General features: G+C 44.6%; 1 protein-coding gene across 2 annotated transcripts in view; it reads left to right on the forward strand.

Annotated features, from left to right (window-relative positions):
- The window catches only part of FBXO41 (F-box protein 41), a 348,646-nt gene that overhangs the window by 161,720 nt on the left and 166,211 nt on the right, over positions 1-20,715 (forward strand). For both annotated transcript variants that reach the window (XM_073649898.1, XM_073649890.1), the window contains 2 exons: positions 19,853-20,202; positions 20,298-20,530. In XM_073649898.1, coding sequence (XP_073505999.1) covers positions 19,853-20,202; positions 20,298-20,530 — 583 coding nt within the window. The remainder of the gene's footprint in view (positions 1-19,852; positions 20,203-20,297; positions 20,531-20,715) is intronic.

Consider the following 20,715-nt stretch of genomic DNA (forward strand, 5'->3'; position numbering starts at 1 on the left):
ATTACATTACTGATCCTGAGTTACCTCCTGTATTATACCCCAGAGCTGCACTCACTATTCTGCTGTGTACATACATTACATTACTGATCCTGAGTTACATCCTGTATTATACTCCAGAGCTGCACTCACTATTCTGCTGGTGCAGTCACTGTGTACATACATTACATTACTGATCCTGAGTTACCTCCTGTATTATACTCCAGAGCTGCACTCACTATTCTGCTGGTGCAGTCACTGTGTACATACATTACATTACTGATCCTGAGTTACCTCCTGTATTATACTCCAGAGCTGCACTCACTATTCTGCTGGTGCAGTCACTGTGTACATACATTACATTACTGATCCTGAGTTACCTCCTGTATTATACTCCAGAGCTGCACTCACTATTCTGCTGGTGCAGTCACTGTGTACATACATTACATTACTGATCCTGAGTTACATCCTGTATTATACCCCAGAGCTGCACTCACTATTCTGCTGGTGCAGTCACTGTGTACATACATTACATTACTGATCCTGAGTTACGTCCTGTATTATACTCCAGAGCTGCACTCACTATTCTGCTGGTGCAGTCACTGTGTACATACATTACATTACTGATCCTGAGTTACCTCCTGTATTATACTCCAGAGCTGCACTCACTATTCTGCTAGTGCAGTCACTGTGTACATACATTACATTACTGATCCTGAGTTACCTCCTGTATTATACCCCAGAGCTGCACTCACTATTCTGCTAGTGCAGTCACTGTGTACATACATTACATTACTGATCCTGAGTTACCTCCTGTATTATACTCCAGAGCTGCACTCACTATTCTGCTGGTGCAGTCACTGTGTACATACATTACATTACTGATCCTGAGTTACATCCTGTATTATACTCCAGAGCTGCACTCACTATTCTGCTGGTGCAGTCACTGTGTACATACATTACATTACTGATCCTGAGTTACCTCCTGTATTATACTCCAGAGCTGCACTCACTATTCTGCTGGTGCAGTCACTGTGTACATACATTACATTACTGATCCTGAGTTACCTCCTGTATTATACTCCAGAGCTGCACTCACTATTCTGCTGGTGCAGTCGCTGTGTACATACATTACATTACTGATCCTGAGTTACATCCTGTATTATACTCCAGAGCTGCACTCACTATCCTGCTGGTGCAGTCACTGTGTACATACATTACATTACTGATCCAGAGTTACCTCCTGTATTATACTCCAGAGCTGCACTCACTATTCTGCTGGTGCAGTCACTGTGTACATACATTACATTACTGATCCTGAGTTACCTCCTGTATTATACTCCAGAGCTGCACTCACTATTCTGCTGGTGCAGTCACTGTGTACATACATTACATTACTGATCCTGAGTTACCTCCTGTATTATACTCCAGAGCTGCACTCACTATTCTGCTGGTGCAGTCACTGTGTACATACATTACATTACTGATCCTGAGTTACCTCCTGTATTATACCCCAGAGCTGCACTCACTATTCTGCTGTGTACATACATTACATTACTGATCCTGAGTTACATCCTGTATTATACTCCAGAGCTGCACTCACTATTCTGCTGGTGCAGTCACTGTGTACATACATTACATTACTGATCCTGAGTTACCTCCTGTATTATACTCCAGAGCTGCACTCACTATTCTGCTGGTGCAGTCACTGTGTACATACATTACATTACTGATCCTGAGTTACCTCCTGTATTATACTCCAGAGCTGCACTCACTATTCTGCTGGTGCAGTCACTGTGTACATACATTACATTACTGATCCTGAGTTACCTCCTGTATTATACTCCAGAGCTGCACTCACTATTCTGCTGGTGCAGTCACTGTGTACATACATTACATTACTGATCCTGAGTTACATCCTGTATTATACCCCAGAGCTGCACTCACTATTCTGCTGGTGCAGTCACTGTGTACATACATTACATTACTGATCCTGAGTTACGTCCTGTATTATACTCCAGAGCTGCACTCACTATTCTGCTGGTGCAGTCACTGTGTACATACATTACATTACTGATCCTGAGTTACCTCCTGTATTATACTCCAGAGCTGCACTCACTATTCTGCTAGTGCAGTCACTGTGTACATACATTACATTACTGATCCTGAGTTACCTCCTGTATTATACCCCAGAGCTGCACTCACTATTCTGCTAGTGCAGTCACTGTGTACATACATTACATTACTGATCCTGAGTTACCTCCTGTATTATACTCCAGAGCTGCACTCACTATTCTGCTGGTGCAGTCACTGTGTACATACATTACATTACTGATCCTGAGTTACATCCTGTATTATACTCCAGAGCTGCACTCACTATTCTGCTGGTGCAGTCACTGTGTACATACATTACATTACTGATCCTGAGTTACATCCTGTATTATACCCCAGAGCTGCACTCACTATTCTGCTGGTGCAGTCACTGTGTACATACATTACATTACTGATCCTGAGTTACATCCTGTATTATACTCCAGAGCTGCACTCACTATTCTGCTGGTGCAGTCACTGGGTACATACATTACATTACTGATCCTGAGTTACGTCCTGTATTATACTCCAGAGCTGCACTCACTATTCTGCTGGTGCAGTCACTGTGTACATACATTACATTACTGATCCTGAGTTACATCCTGTATTATACCCCAGAGCTGCACTCACTATTCTGCTAGTGCAGTCACTGTGTACATACATTACATTACTAATCCTGAGTTACCTCCTGTATTATACTCCAGAGCTGCACTCACTATTCTGCTGGTGCAGTCACTGTGTACATACATTACATTACTGATCCTGAGTTACCTCCTGTATTATACTCCAGAGCTGCACTCACTATTCTGCTGGTGCAGTCACTGTGTACATACATTACATTACTGATCCTGAGTTACCTCCTGTATTATACTCCAGAGCTGCACTCACTATTCTGCTGGTGCAGTCACTGTGTACATACATTACATTACTGATCCTGAGTTACATCCTGTATTATACTCCAGAGCTGCACTCACTATTCTGCTGGTGCAGTCACTGTGTACATACATTACATTACTGATCCTGAGTTACATCCTGTATTATACCCCAGAGCTGCACTCACTATTCTGCTGGTGCAGTCACTGTGTACATACATTACATTACTGATCCTGAGTTACATCCTGTATTATACTCCAGAGCTGCACTCACTATTCTGCTGGTGCAGTCACTGTGTACATACATTACATTACTGATCCTGAGTTACCTCCTGTATTATACTCCAGAGCTGCTCTCACTATTCTGCTGGTGCAGTCACTGTGTACATACATTACATTACTGATCCTGAATTACCTCCTGTATTATACTCCAGAGCTGCACTCACTATTCTGCTGGTGCAGTCACTGTGTACATACATTACATTACTGGTCCTGAGTTACCTCCTGTATTATACTCCAGAGCTGCACTCACTATTCTGCTGGTGCAGTCACTGTGTACATACATTACATTACTGATCCTGAGTTACATCCTGTATTATACTCCAGAGCTGCACTCACTATTCTGCTGGTGCAGTCACTGTGTACATACATTACATTACTGATCCTGAGTTACATCCTGTATTATACCCCAGAGCTGCACTCACTATTCTGCTGGTGCAGTCACTGTGTACATACATTACATTACTGATCCTGAGTTACCTCCTGTATTATACTCCAGAGCTGCACTCACTATTCTGCTGGTCCAGCCGCTCCCTCTCCCCTCACACACATATTATACATATATACACAATAATAACCATCTACACTGTGACATCTGGTCCGGTTGCCAAACAAATAATAACAATATAATAAACAATAACCGACAAATTATATACAAACTAATATATACAAGACAAAACAAAACCCCCCACACTCGAGCCCCCCAGTCCCTCCCCGGCACTGACCTGAGAGCTGGTCCTGCGCCTCAGTCCATGTCCAACGTCCATAGGACAGATCAGGCAGTGCCAGTTTTTCACCCAAATAACCAGTGTCCCACAAGATGAACCCACCTCCCCCCTTTTCCCTCCACCCAAACCCATATATACAATATATACAGAAACAAACAATACAATAACCACAACTGACAAAGCCCAAGTTCGGCGCCTGCAGCCCTACATCACTGTCTACTGATCAATAAAACAAAAATCTATGGTGTCAGCAGCAGCCCCCCACCAGGAGAGGAGACGACCAGACTAGGGCACACTAAAAGAAAAGCCCCTCCAGAGGAGAGCGGCCCTCCGTGTACCCAGTCTCTCATACTCCAGAGAACGCACCTTCACCAGGTCACCGAGTATGGTCCTAAACACATCGTCCACTGGGAGGATTTTCCGCTGCGTCGATACTAAGCACCGTGCGTTCCACGTGTGATACCTAACCACTGCGCTAACTAGAAATAAGGTGCAGCGGTCCCGACCACCCAGGTCCCCGAATGCTCCATAGGCCCATTCCGCATAAGAGAGACCGGCCAGCCGGGGCCAGCCAATGGAGGCGCCCACCCTGTTGTACACCTCTGTGTTAAAGGGACAACGAAGCAGGAAGTGGTCCATGCTTTCAAGCATGGTACCACAATGCTCCCGAGGACAGCTCCTGTCCTCAGAGCTCCTACACTTCAGATTGTCCCTCACACACAGTTTCCCATGGAAGCAGCGCCAAGCCAAGTCCCAAAACTTCGAGGGGATCCTGATAGAATTCAAAAGATGCAGACCCACCCCAAGATCCCGACTTGGGCAATCCCTGAGCGCCAGAGGCCTCTGAAAATGGGTCAACAGAACCCTTTTGTCAAGGAGCTTCCTTGGCAGAGTCCTGACCTCCCACATTCCCAGACCCCACCGGCGAATTACCTTCAGAACCACGGTAGCGTAAGCCGGGAGATGTCCATGCGGTGTGCGGAGATCCTTCACTTGCCCTCCTGTCTCCCATTCCTGGAAGAAAGGCTGAAACCATCCCTACAGGAGAATACCCACGGAGGAGCCCTCTCTTTCCAGAGGTTTGCAATATTGATCTTAATGAAGGTATTCACAAGGAATACCACAGGGTTGACCATACCCAACCCTCCTAGTCTCCTCGTACGGTAAGTAACCTCCCTCTTGACCAGGTTCAGTCTATTCCCCCATAACATTTGAAGGAACAAACTGTAGACCCGAGTCCAGAGAGGCTCCGGCAAGATGCACACACTGCCCAGATAGATCAGCAAAGGGAGCAGGTAAGTTTTGATCAGGTTTACCCTTTCCCTTAGGGTCAAAGACCAACCCTTCCATTGGTTCACCTTCTGAGTGGCGATCTCTAGCCTGCTGTCCCAATTTTGTTTGGGGTAATCCCCCTGGCCAAATTCGATGCCAAGAACTTTTGCAGAGACTTTGGGTTCTGGAAGGGTGTCCGGGAGATCAAAACCAGGATCTCCTCCTCCCAGCCAGAGACTCTCACACTTATCCCGGTTGATCTTAGACCCGGATGCCTCCGAGTAGCGATTTACCTCTGACATCAGCCATTCTGCCTCCCCGTCAGAGGAAACAAAAACGGTGACGTCATCGGCATATGCCACCACTCTCAGAGTGGCTTCCGGTGCTGCCCGGTCCATCCCGATCCCAGCCAACGGTCCACGCTCCACCCTCCTAAGAAGTGGGTCAATCGCAAACACGTTCAGTAGCGGGCTCAAGAGACAACCCTGGCGAACACCACACCCAACCTCAAAAGAGCTGCCAATCCAACCGTTCACAAGCGGGAAACTCTCTGCCCCAGCGTACAAGGTCTTAAGCCAATCAACGAACCCCCCCAGCAGGCCATACCTCAGAAGGACAGACCAGAGGTACTCATGATTAACTCGATCAAACGCTTTTGCCTGGTCCAATGACAGCATGTACCCCTTCCAGTGGCCAGCCCTACCCTGCTCCACCGCCTCTCGGACACAGAGTACAGCACTAATTGTACTGCGGCCCCGAACAGAGCAATGCTGGGCCCCCGAAAGGAGCTGGGGTGCAAATTTCACCAGCCGATTAAACAGCACCTTTGCCAAAACCTTCCTGTCTGCATTGAGAAGCGCTATGGGACGCCAATTCTCAATGCAAGATGGGTCCTTACCCTTTGACAAGATGATCAGGGCAGACCTCCTCATTGACTTTGGCAGAGTGCCCGAGGAAAGACACTCATTGAATACCTCAGTCAAGAGGGGAACCAAGGCGTCCTTAAAGGTCTTATAGAATTCAGATGTTAAGCCATCCGGACCGGGAGATTTCTTCAGGGCAAGCCCTTCAATCGCCAACTTAACTTCCTCTTCCCTGATCATCTCTGTCAAAACGCCAAGAGAGGGGTCTACCCCTGGTTCGGGGACGGCTTCAGCCAGAAAAGCCGACATCTCATCCCAATCCAGATCCCTCTTCCCCAAGAGGTGCGAGTAGAAGGATCTGACGACCTCCAGGATCCCTGATCTGGATCTTTTCAGGGACCCCGCAGTGTCAACCAGTCCAGTAACAACTTTACTATTCACTGACATCTTAACCTACAAAAGACAAAAATATATCTCATACCCTACCATCATTATCTATAAATGTAAAGCAAAGTTGCATAATAAATATAGGGTACTTAGTGAACTATTTTTGATCAAAAAAAGTATACAAGCCGTCCCACCAGCGGCAAGGTGACCCTAAATTGGGACGGTACCTATACTGCCTATATTAAAAACCTTACTGTATATCAAAGTTGAAGTAATGCATATAAAAGGGTAGACAAATAGGACCGGGTCCCAACTCCAGACCACCCAGGCCCGTGGTCCTATTTGTCTACCCTTTTATATGCATTACTTCAACTTTGATATACAGTAAGGTTTTTAATATAGGCAGTATAGGTACCGTCCCAATTTAGGGTCACCTTGCCGCTGGTGGGACGGCTTGTATACTTTTTTTGATCAAAAATAGTTCACTAAGTACCCTATATTTATTATGCAACTTTGCTTTACATTTATATATAATGATAGTAGGGTATGAGATATATTTTTGTCTTTTGTAGGTTTTGTTTCTTTTTTGTTAGTGTGAACATGCTCCTATTTCTTGCATGTCTACCATCTTAGACCTCAGTTCACATTGCCTGGTTCACTGACATCTTGCAGTTTCTGTAAGGGTCGGGCGAGCGGTACTTCCCGTAATCCCTCTCAAAAACCAAAGATGCGTGTCTATCATACTGACACCTCATTAGCAAAGATTTCACTCTGGAGATCTCCTCGTGGCTACCTCCAGTTGAGACAAGATGCTCGAGTTTCCTCCTCAGGCCCTGATACAGGCGATACCTGTCCAGGCTCCTGAGGCTCGAGAGCTGGCGGAAGAATCTCGCCACCCTTTTCTTGAACATCTCCCACCACTCTGACTTACTACTACAAAGATCCAGTAAGGGTACCTGGCTCTGAAGAAAATCCTCAAAGGACTGTCTTATCTCCGCTTCTTCCAAGAGAGACGAATTGAGCCTCCAAAAGCCTCTTCCCATGCGGGGGGTCTCTGTAACATTCAGGGAAAACAAAATCATACAGTGATCGGAGAACTCCACCTCAACAACAGATACTGCTGAAGAGACGGCTTCCTCCTTTAAATAAAACCTGTCTATCCTGGACCTACAGTTACCTCTATGATAGGTGAACCCCTCGTGGCCTGGGGTGTGCCGGATGTGGACATCCACCAGGCGAGCCTCACTAGCTATACTATTAAGGGCGACGCTATCATAAGTCAGCTTGTCTCTGGAACCTCCTCTATCCCGGGGCCTCGTGACAGTGTTGAAGTCCCCTCCAAAGACGACCTGCCGACTCGTAAAAAGGTAGGGCTTGATCCTCGTAAAGAGACACTTCCGGTCCCATTTAGATTGGGGACCATAGATGTTAATGAGCCGAAGCTCTTGTCCCTTCATGAGGACATCTAATATCAGGCACCTCCCCATTTCTAACTCAATAACCCGTCGGCATTCTACCGGTGCGGTAAAAAGGACCGCCACTCCGCTATACGGCTCGGCCGCAAGAGACCAATAGGAGGGCCCGAGTCTCCACTCCCTCTTAGCTATAAACACCTCTGCCATATTTTGCAGCCTGGTCTCTTGCAAAAAGAAAATGTCAGCTTCAACCCGGCTGAGAAAATCAAAGGCCGCAAATCTAGCCATGTTTGACTTAATGCTGGCGACATTAATGGACGCCAGCGTCAACGGAGTGGGTACCGCCATCATTGGTGATTGAGTTAGATGGCTTTCTTCTTCCCACTCCCCTTATCCTCTGCCTCAGAGGAGGAATCCTTCCCCCTCTTTAATGACACAGAGGTGTCCATTCCCACATTTTTCCTTCTTTTTTCGTCCTCGTCTCCGGACTCTGGGCCAGTCCCTCCCCCCAAGGACCTTGCATCCCCAGGAGAAGGAGACTCGGCGCCCCCTGTAAGCTCCGCCGAAGCCGGAACCTCACCCTCAGCCTCCTCCTCAGAGGAAGATATGTTATCAAGGGCTTGGAACCGGTTAGAAAGACCATAGAATCATAGAATCATAGAATGGTAGAGTTGGAAGGGACCTCCTGGGTCATCTGGTCCAACCCTCTGCTCAAAGCAGGATTCACTAAATCATCTCAGGCAGATGTCTGTCCAGCCTCTGTTTGAAGACGTCCATTGAAGGGGAACTCACCACCTCTCGTGGCAGCCTATTCCACTCATTAATCACCCTAACTGTCAAAAAGTTGATTCTAATATCTAATCTGTGTCTCCTCCCATTTAGTTTCATCCCATTGCTTCTAGTCTTTCCTTGTGCAAATGAGAATAAAGATGATCCTTCTACAATGTGACAGCCCTTGACATATTTGTAGACAGCTATTAAGTCTCCTCTCAGTCTTCTTTTTTGCAAGCTAAACATTCCCAAATCCTGCAACCGTTCCTCATAGGACATGGTTTGCAGACCAGTCACCATTCTGGTCGCTCTTCTCTGAACTTGCTCCAGTTTGTCTATGTCTTTTTTAAAATGTGGTGCCCAAAACTGTACACAGTATTCCAGATGAGGTCTGACCAAAGAGGAGTAAAGACCGATAATGACTTCACGTGATCTAGACTGTATGCTTCTGTTAATACATCCCAGAATTGTATTTGCCTTTTTTGCTGCTGCATCACACTGTTGACTCATGTTCAGTCTATGATCTATTAGTATACCTAAGTCTTTTTCACATGTACTGTTGCTTAGCTCTATTCCTCCCATTCTGTATATGCTTTTTTCATTTTTATTGCCCAGATGTAGGACTTTGCATTTTTCCCTGTTAAAAACCATTCTGTTGGTTGCTGCCCACTGCTCCAGTTTATTTAGGTCTTTTTGAATCCTCTCTCTCTCTTCTCTAGTATTAGCTATCCCTCCTAGCTTTGTGTCATCAGCAAATTTAATCAGTTTACCCTCAATTCCTTCATCTAAATCATTGATAAAGATGTTGAACAATACAGGTCCCAGGACGGAGCCCTGTGGTACCCCACTTGAGACATTCATCCAGCTGGATGTGAAGCCATTTACAACCACCCTTTGAGTCCGATCACTAAGCCAGTTATGAATCCACCTAACAGTTGCCTGGTCCATTGCATACTTGGTCATTTTTTCAATAAGGATGATGTGAGATACTTTGTCAAATGCTTTGCTGAAGTCAAGATATACTATATCTACAGCATTTCCCTGATCCACCCAGTCAGTGATTCTGTCATAGAAGGAAATTAAGTTAGTCTGACATGACTTGTTAGTTACAAACCCATGCTGACTCTGGTTAATCACTTCATTCTTATCCATGTACTTACATACATGTTGTTTAATAATTTGTTCAAAGATCTTTCCTGGTATAGAAGTCAGACTCACCGGCCTATAGTTCCCTGGGTCGACCTTCTTCCCCTTTTTGAAGATAGGAACAACATTTGCTCTTCTCCAGTCTTCTGGGACTTCTCCTGTTCTCCAAGAATTTTCAAAGATTATGGAGAGTGGTTCTAAAATTTCTTCTACGATCTCCTTCAGTACTCTGGGGTGTAATTCATCTGGACCTGGAGACTTGAACTCATTTATGTTAGCTAAATATTCCCTCACAATCTTTCTGTTTACTGATAACTTGGATTCCTCTATTCCTTTAAAAGGACAGTGAACATCAGTTGATGTTACATTTTCTTTCTGAGAGAAAACAGATGCAAAATAGGAATTAAAAAGTTCGGCCTTCTCAACATCCTCTCTTACCATTTCTCCATTTTCATCCTGTAAAAATCCTATAGCATCTTTGACTTTTCTTTTACTTTTGACATACCCCCAAAATCCTTTTTTATTGCTTTTGACATCTCTTGCAAGCCTTAATTCATTGTCAGCTTTAGCTAACCTGATACGTGCCCTGCAGGATCTGCAGACTGCATTATAATCTTCCTTAGATATGCCTCCCTCTTTCCATTTAATAAACATTTCTTTCTTTCTTTTTAGCATGTGTTTAAGTTCTGTGTTCATCCATCCTGGTTTCCTTAAATGCTTCCCATTCTTCCTACTTTTCGGGATTGTTAACGATTGTGCTTTGAGAATCTCATTTTTAAAAATTTCCCATCCTTCCTGGACATTTTTGTCCTTAAGGACATCTAGCCATTGGATCCCTCCTATTCTCTTTCTGAGTCTCTTAAAATCTGCCTTTCTAAAATCTAACCTTGAAGTTTGAGTCTTCACATGTCTTCCTCCTCTAGTTATCCAAAATTCTATAATAGCATGATCGCTGCCTCCGAGGGTCCCAGCCACCTTTACCTCCTCAACCATTTCCTCCCTGTTTATAAGGATTAGATCCAAAGTAGCAGATCCCCTTGTTTTCTCCCCTACCTTTTGGAAGATAAAGTTGTCAGCAAGAGAGGATAAGAATTTGCTTGACCTGTTAGTTTTACTTGAGAGAGATTCCCAACAAATGTCTGGATAGTTGAAATCTCCCATGACCACTACGTCATATGTGTACATACATTACATTACTGATCCTGAGTTACATTCTGTATTATACTCCAGAGCTGCACTCACTATTCTGCTGGTGCAGTCACTGTGTACATACATTACATTACTGATCCTGAGTTACATCCTGTATTATACTCCAGAGCTGCACTCACTATTCTGCTGGTGCAGTCACTGTGTACATACATTACATTACTGATCCTGAGTTATATCCTGCATTATACTCCAGAGCTGCACTCACTATTCTGCTGGTGCAGTCACTGTGTACATACATTACATTACTGATCCTGAGTTACATCCTGTATTATACCCCAGAGCTGCACTCACTATTCTGCTGGTGCAGTCACTGTGTACATACATTACATTACTGATCCTGAGTTATATCCTGCATTATACTCCAGAGCTGCACTCACTATTCTGCTGGTGCAGTCAATGTGTACATACATTACATTACTGATCCTGAGTTACCTCCTGTATTATACTCCAGAGCTGCACTCACTATTCTGCTGGTGCAGTCACTGTGTACATACATTACATTACTGATCCTGAGTTACATCCTGTATTATACCCCAGAGCTGCACTCACTATTCTGCTGGTGCAGTCACTGTGTACATACATTACATTACTGATCCTGAGTTACATCCTGTATTATACTCCAGAGCTGCACTCACTATTCTGCTGGTGCAGTTACTGTGTACATACATTACATTACTGATCCTGAGTTACATCCTGTATTATACTCCAGAGCTGCACTCACTATTCTGCTGGTGCAGTCACTGTGTACATACATTACATTACTGATCCTGAGTTACATCCTGTATTATACCCCAGAGCTGCACTCACTATTCTGCTGGTGCAGTCACTGTGTACATACATTACATTACTGATCCTGAGTTACATCCTGTATTATACTCCAGAGCTGCACTCACTATTCTGCTGGTGCAGTTACTGTGTACATACATTACATTACTGATCCTGAGTTACCTCCTGTATTATACTCCAGAGCTGCACTCACTATTCTGCTGGTGCAGTCACTGTGTACATACATTACATTACTGATCCTGAGTTATATCCTGCATTATACTCCAGAGCTGCACTCACTATTCTGCTGGTGCAGTTACTGTGTACATACATTACATTACTGATCCTGAGTTACATCCTGTATTATACCCCAGAGCTGCACTCACTATTCTGCTGGTGCAGTCACTGTGTACATACATTACATTACTGATCCTGAGTTACATCCTGTATTATACTCCAGAGCTGCACTCACTATTCTGCTGGTGCAGTCACTGTGTACATACATTACATTACTGATCCTGAGTTATATCCTGCATTATACTCCAGAGCTGCACTCACTATTCTGCTGGTGCAGTCACTATGTACATACATTACATTACTGATCCTGAGTTACATCCTGTATTATACCCCAGAGCTGCACTCACTATTCTGCTGGTGCAGTCACTGTGTACATACATTACATTACTGATCCTGAGTTATATCCTGTATTATACTCCAGAGCTGCACTCACTATTCTGCTGGTGCAGTCACTGTGTACATACATTACATTACTGATCCTGAGTTACCTCCTGTATTATACTCCAGAGCTGCACTCACTATTCTGCTGGTGCAGTCACTGTGTACATACATTACATTACTGATCCTGAGTTACATCCTGTATTATACCCCAGAGCTGCACTCACTATTCTGCTGGTGCAGTCACTGTGTACATACATTACATTACTGATCCTGAGTTACCTCCTGTATTATACTCCAGAGCTGCACTCACTATTCTGCTGGTGCAGTCACTGTGTACATACATTACATTACTGATCCTGAGTTATATCCTGCATTATACTCCAGAGCTGCACTCACTATTCTGCTGGTGCAGTTACTGTGTACATACATTACATTACTGATCCTGAGTTACATCCTGTATTATACTCCAGAGCTGCACTCACTATTCTGCTGGTGCAGTCACTGTGTCCATACATTACATTACTGATCCTGAGTTACATCCTGTATTATACCCCAGAGCTGCACTCACTATTCTGCTGGTGCAGTCACTGTGTACATACATTACATTACTGATCCTGAGTTACATCCTGTATTATACTCCAGAGCTGCACTCACTATTCTGCTGGTGCAGTCACTGTGTACATACATTACATTACTGATCCTGAGTTACCTCCTGTATTATACTCCATAGCTGCACTCACTATTCTGCTGGTGCAGTCACTGTGTTCATACATTACATTACTGATCCTGAGTTACATCCTGTATTATACTCCAGAGCTGCACTCACTATTCTGCTGGTGCAGTCACTGTGTACATACATTACATTACTGATCCTGAGTTACATCCTGTATTATACTCCAGAGCTGCACTCACTATTCTGCTGGTGCAGTCACTGTGTACATACATTACATTACTGATCCTGAGTTACATCCTGTATTATACTCCATAGCTGCACTCACTATTCTGCTGGTGCAGTCACTGTGTACATACATTACATTACTGATCCTGAGTTACATCCTGTATTATACTCCAGAGCTGCACTCACTATTCTGCTGGTGCAGTCACTGTGTACATACATTACATTACTGATCCTGAGTTACCTCCTGTATTATACTCCAGAGCTGCACTCACTATTCAGCTGGTGCAGTCACTATGTACATACATTACATTACTGATCCTGAGTTACATCCTGTATTATACTCCAGAGCTGCACTCACTATTCTGCTGGTGCAGTCACTGTGTACATACATTACATTACTGATCCTGAGTTACATCCTGTATTATACTCCAGAGCTGCACTCACTATTCTGCTGGTGCAGTCACTGTGCACATACATTACTGATCCTGAGTTACCTCCTGTATTATACTCCAGAGCTGCACTCACTATTCTGCTGGTGCAGTCACTGTGTACATACATTACATTACTGATCCTGAGTTACATCCTGTATTATACTCCAGAGCTGCACTCACTATTCTGCTGGTGCAGTCACTGTGTACATACATTACATTACTGATCCTGAGTTACATCCTGTATTATACCCCAGAGCTGCACTCACTATTCTGCTGGTGCAGTCACTGTGTCCATACATTGCATTACTGATCCTGAGTTACATCCTGTATTATACCCCAGAGCTGCACTCACTATTCTGCTGGTGCAGTCACTGTGTACATACATTACATTACTGATCCTGAGTTACATCCTGTATTATACTCCAGAGCTGCACTCACTATTCTGCTGGTGCAGTCACTGTGTACATACATTACATTACTGATCCTGAGTTACATCCTGTATTATACTCCAGAGCTGCACTCACTATTCTGCTGGTGTAGTCACTGTGTACATACATTACATTACTGATCCTGAGTTACATCCTGTATTATACTCCAGAGCTGCACTCACTATTCTGCTGGTGCAGTCACTGTGTACATACATTACATTACTGATCCTGAGTTACCTCCTGTATTATACTCCAGAGCTGCACTCACTATTCTGCTGGTGTAGTCACTGTGTACATACATTACATTACTGATCCTGAGTTACATTCTGTATTATACTCCAGAGCTGCACTCACTATTCTGCTGGTGTAGTCACTGTGTACATACATTACATTACTGATCCTGAGTTACCTCCTGTATTATACTCCAGAGCTGCACTCACTATTCTGCTGGTGCAGTCACTGTGTACATACATTACATTACTGATCCTGAGTTACCTCCTGTATTATACTCCAGAGCTGCACTCACTATTCTGCTGGTGCAGTCACCGTGTACATACATTACATTACTGATCCTGAGTTACATCTTGTATTATACTCCAGAGCTGCACTCACTATTCTGCTGGTGTAGTCACTGTGTACATACATTACATTACTGATCCTGAGTTACATTCTGTATTATACTCCAGAGCTGCACTCACTATTCTGCTGGTGCAGTCACTGTGTACATACATTACATTACTGATCCTAAGTTACATCGTGTATTATACTCCAGAGCTGCACTCACTATTCTGCTGCTGCAGTCACTGTGTACATACATTACATTACTGATCCTGAGTTACATTCTGTATTATACTCCAGAGCTGCACTCACTATTCTGCTGGTGCAGTCACTGTGTACATACATATATTACTGATCCTGAGTTACATCCTGTATTATACTCCAGAGCTGCACTCACTATTCCGCTGGTGCAGTCACTGTGTACATACATTACATTACTGATCCTGAGTTACATCCTGTATTATACTCCAGAGCTGCGCTCACTATTCTGCTGCTGCAGTCACTGTGTACATACATTACATTACTGATCCTGAGTTACATCCTGTATTATGCTCCAGAGCTCCACTCACTATTCTGCTGGTGCAGTCACTGTGTACATACATTACATTACTGATCCTGAGTTACCTCCTGTATTATACTCCAGAGCTGCACTCACTATTCTGCTGGTGCAGTCACTGTGTACATACATTACTGATCCTGAGTTACATCCTGTATTATACTCCAGAGCTGCACTCACTATTCTGCTGGTGCAGTCACTGTGTACATACATTACATTACTGATCCTGAGTTACATCCTGTATTATACTCCAGAGCTGCACTCACTATTCTGCTGGTGCAGTCACTGTGTACATACACTACATTACTGATCCTGAGTTATATCCTGCATTATACTCCAGAGCTGCACTCACTATTCTGCTGGTGCAGTCACTGTGTACATACATTACATTACTGATCCTGAGTTACATCCTGTATTATACTCCAGAGCTGCACTCACTATTCTGCTGGTGCAGTCACTGTGTACATACATTACATTACTGATCCTGAGTTACATCCTGTATTATACCCCAGAGCTGCACTCACTATTCTGCTGGTGCAGTCACTGTGTACATACATTACATTACTGATCCTGAGTTACCTCCTGTATTATACTCCAGAGCTGCACTCACTATTCTGCTGGTGCAGTCACTGTGTACATACATTACATTACTGATCCTGAGTTACATTCTGTATTATACTCCAGAGCTGCACTCACTATTCTGCTGGTGCAGTCACTGTGTACATACATTACATTACTGATCCTGAGTTACATCCTGTATTATACTCCAGAGCTGCACTCACTATTCTGCTGGTGCAGTCACTGTGTACATACATTACATTACTGATCCTGAGTTACATTCTGTATTATACTCCAGAGCTGCACTCACTATTCTGCTGGTGCAGTCACTGTGTACATACATTACATTACTGATCCTGAGTTACCTCCTGTATTATACTCCAGAGCTGCACTCACTATTCTGCTGGTGCAGTCACTGTGTACATACATTACATTACTGATCCTGAGTTACATCCTGTATTATACTCCAGAGCTGCACTCACTATTCTGCTGGTGCAGTCACTGTGTATATACATTACTGATCCTGAGTTACATCCTGTATTATACCCCAGAGCTGCGCTCGCTATTCTGTGGGTGCAGTCGCTGTGTATATACATTACTGATCCTGAGTTACCTCCAGTATTATACCCCAGAGCTGCACTCACTATTCTGCTGGTGCAGTCGCTGTGTACATACATTACATTACTGATCCTGAGTTACCTCCTGTATTATACTCCAGAGCTGCACTCACTATTCTGCTGGTGCAGTCACTGTGTACATACATTACATTACTGATCCTGAGTTACCTCCAGTATTATACCCCAGAGCTGCACTCACTATTCTGCTGGTGCAGTCGCTGTGTACATACATTACATTACTGATCCTGAGTTACCTCCTGTATTATACTCCAGAGCTGCACTCACTATTCTGCTGGTGCAGTCACTGTGTACATACATTACATTACTGATCCTGAGTTACATCCTGTATTATACTCCAGAGCTGCACTCACTATTGTGATGGTGCAGTCACTGTGTACATACATTACATTACTGATCCTGAGTTACATCCTGTATTATACTCCAGAGCTGCACTCACTATTCTGCTGGTGCAGTCACTGTGTACATACATTACATTACTGATCCTGAGTTACCTCCTGTATTATACTCCAGAGCTGCACTCACTATTCAGCTGGTGCAGTCACTATGTACATACATTACATTACTGATCCTGAGTTACCTCCTGTATTATACTCCAGAGCTGCACTCACTATTCTGCTGGTGCAGTCACTGTGTCCATACATTACATTACTGATCCTGAGTTACATCCTGTATTATACTCCAGAGCTGCACTCACTATTCTGCTGGTGCAGTCACTGTGTACATACATTACATTACTGATCCTGAGTTACCTCCTGTATTATACTCCAGAGCTGCACTCACTATTCAGCTGGTGCAGTCACTATGTACATACATTACATTACTGATACTGAGTTACATCCTGTATTATACTCCAGAGCTGCACTCACTATTCTGCTGGTGCAGTCACTGTGTACATACATTACATTACTGATCCTGAGTTACATCCTGTATTATACTCCAGAGCTGCACTCACTATTCTGCTGGTGCAGTCACTGTGTACATACATTACATTACTGATCCTGAGTTACATCCTGTATTATACTCCAGAGCTGCACTCACTATTCTGCTGGTGCAGTCACTGTGTACATACATTACATAACTGATCCTGAGTTACATCCTGTATTATACTCCAGAGCTGCACTCACTATTCTGCTGGTGCAGTCACTGTGTACATACATTACATTACTGATCCTGAGTTACCTCCTGTATTATACTCCAGAGCTGCACTCACTATTCTGCTGGTGCAGTCACTGTGTACATACATTACATTACTGATCCTGAGTTACATCCTGTATTATACTCCAGAGCTGCACTCACTATTCTGCTGGTGCAGTCACTGTGTACATACATTACATTACTGATCCTGAGTTACATCCTGTATTATACCCCAGAGCTGCACTCACTATTCTGCTGGTGCAGTCACTGTGTACATACATTACATTACTGATCCTGAGTTACCTCCAGTATTATACCCCAGAGCTGCACTCACTATTCTGCTGGTGCAGTCGCTGTGTACATACATTACATTACTGATCCTGAGTTACCTCCTGTATTATACTCCAGAGCTGCACTCACTATTCTGCTGGTGCAGTCACTGTGTACATACATTACATTACTGATCCTGAGTTACATCCTGTATTATACTCCAGAGCTGCACTCACTATTGTGATGGTGCAGTCACTGTGTACATACATTACATTACTGATCCTGAGTTACATCCTGTATTATACTCCAGAGCTGCACTCACTATTCTGCTGGTGCAGTCACTGTGTACATACATTACATTACTGATCCTGAGTTACCTCCCGTATTATACTCCAGAGCTGCACTCACTATTCAGCTGGTGCAGTCACTATGTACATACATTACATTACTGATCCTGAGTTACCTCCTGTATTATACTCCAGAGCTGCGCTCGCTATTCTGCTGGTGCAGTCACTGTGTCCATACATTACATTACTGATCCTGAGTTACCTCCTGTATTATACTCCAGAGCTGCACTCACTATTCTGATGGTGCAGTCACTGTGTACATACATTACATTACTGATCCTGAGTTACCTCCTGTATTATACTCCAGAGCTGCACTCACTATTCAGCTGGTGCAGTCACTATGTACATACATTACATTACTGATACTGAGTTACATCCTGTATTATACTCCAGAGCTGCACTCACTATTCTGCTGGTGCAGTCACTGTGTACATACATTACATTACTGATCCTGAGTTACATCCTGTATTATACTCCAGAGCTGCACTCACTATTCTGCTGGTGCAGTCACTGTGTACATACATTACATAACTGATCCTGAGTTACATCCTGTATTATACTCCAGAGCTGCACTCACTATTCTGCTGGTGCAGTCACTGTGTACATACATTACATAACTGATCCTGAGTTACCTCCTGTATTATACTCCAGAGCTGCACTCACTATTCTGCTGGTGCAGTCACTGTGTACATACATTACATAACTGATCCTGAGTTACATCCTGTATTATACTCCAGAGCTGCACTCACTATTCTGCTGGTGCAGTCACTGTGTACATACATTACATTACTGATCCTGAGTTACATCCTGTATTATACTCCAGAGCTGCACTCACTATTCTGCTGATGCAGTCACTGTGTACATACATTACATTACTGATCCTGAGTTACCTCCTGTATTATACTCCAGAGCTGCACTCACTATTCTGCTGGTGCAGTCACTGTGTACATACATTACATTACTGATCCTGAGTTACATCCTGTATTATACTCCAGAGCTGCACTCACTATTCTGCTGGTGCAGTCACTGTGTACATACATTACATTACTGATCCTGAGTTTCCTCCTGTATTATACCCCAGAGCTGCGCTCGCTATTCTGTGGGTGCAGTCGCTGTGTACATACATTACATTACTGATCCTGAGTTACCTCCTGTATTATACTCCAGAGCTGCGCTCACTATTCTGCGGGTGCAATCACTGTGTACATACATTACATTACTGATCCTGAGTTACATCCTGTATTATACTCCAGAGCTGCACTCACTATTCTGCTGGTGCAGTCACTGTGTACATACATTACATTACTGATCCTGAGTTACATCCTGTATTATACTCCAGAGCTGCACTCACTATTCTGCTGGTGCAGTCACTGTGTACATACATTACATTACTGATGCTGAGTTACATCCTGTATTATACTCCAGAGCTGCACTCACTATTCTGCTGGTGCAGTCACTGTGTACATACATTACATTACTGATCCTGAGTTACCTCCTGTATTATACCTCAGAGCTGCGCTCGCTATTCTGCGGGTGCAGTCGCTGTGTATACGCTCAGGCTTTCATCCTCCTCTGCTCTCAGGGTCTCGGGCCGGATGAAGACCGTATCTCAGAGCTCGGGCTGTTACGACAGTGATGGTGCTGAGCAGATCCCGGTGGACGACGGTTTGGAGGGGCACCGCTACTCCGGAAACAGTAATGTGGCTGACAGCAGCTTCGAGAGGAACAACAACCACCACAGCTCCGGCCTCCGCAGACAGGCCATCCAGAACTGGCACCGCCGGCCGTACAGGAACAGCGAGGGGGACGACGGCGACATTTCAGATGTGGGATCTAGGACCACCGAGTCAGAGGCGGAAGTCTGGGAGCAGGAGAGCATCGGCTCTGCAGACCTCAACACCAACCGCTCATCGGGGGCCTCCCGGCCGAAGGGTGGGTCCTCCCTGCCCACTATCTCAGCCCACTGTGGTAGACGCCGACAGCGTACACCGATCGCCTCCGTTCACGGTCTTTCCTCTCCCCTTCAGGCCGCTGTGATGGGAGGATGCTGAGGCCGGAGAAGGGCAGCCCGTCCCGGACCAATGAAGTCATCAGCCCCGAGATCCTGAAGATGCGGGCGGCGCTATTTTGTATATTCACCTACCTCGATACCAAGACGCTGCTGCGGGTGGCTGAGGTCAGCAGGGACTGGAAGTTTGTGGCTCGCCATCCGGCCGTGTGGACTCGGGTTTTCCTCGAGAACGCCAGGGTGACCACCAAGGTGAGTGATGGCGGAGGGATTCATTAGATACCTCTTATTGGGGTTCTGGGGTACCAAGCCGTTCGGTCAGAAGGGATTGGGCCACCAGATCCAACATGGCGGCTTCTCGTTACACACAGTGGTATAGATTTTGTCTCCATCTCTGTAAGGACATGTAATAGTCTCCTACTGCAGACAGGCGACCA

This window comes from Phyllobates terribilis, unplaced genomic scaffold (assembly GCF_046119375.1).
Source record: "Phyllobates terribilis strain yellow unplaced genomic scaffold, ASM4611937v1 Scaffold_1__5_contigs__length_1240528914, whole genome shotgun sequence".
Lineage (NCBI taxonomy): Eukaryota > Metazoa > Chordata > Amphibia > Anura > Dendrobatidae > Phyllobates > Phyllobates terribilis.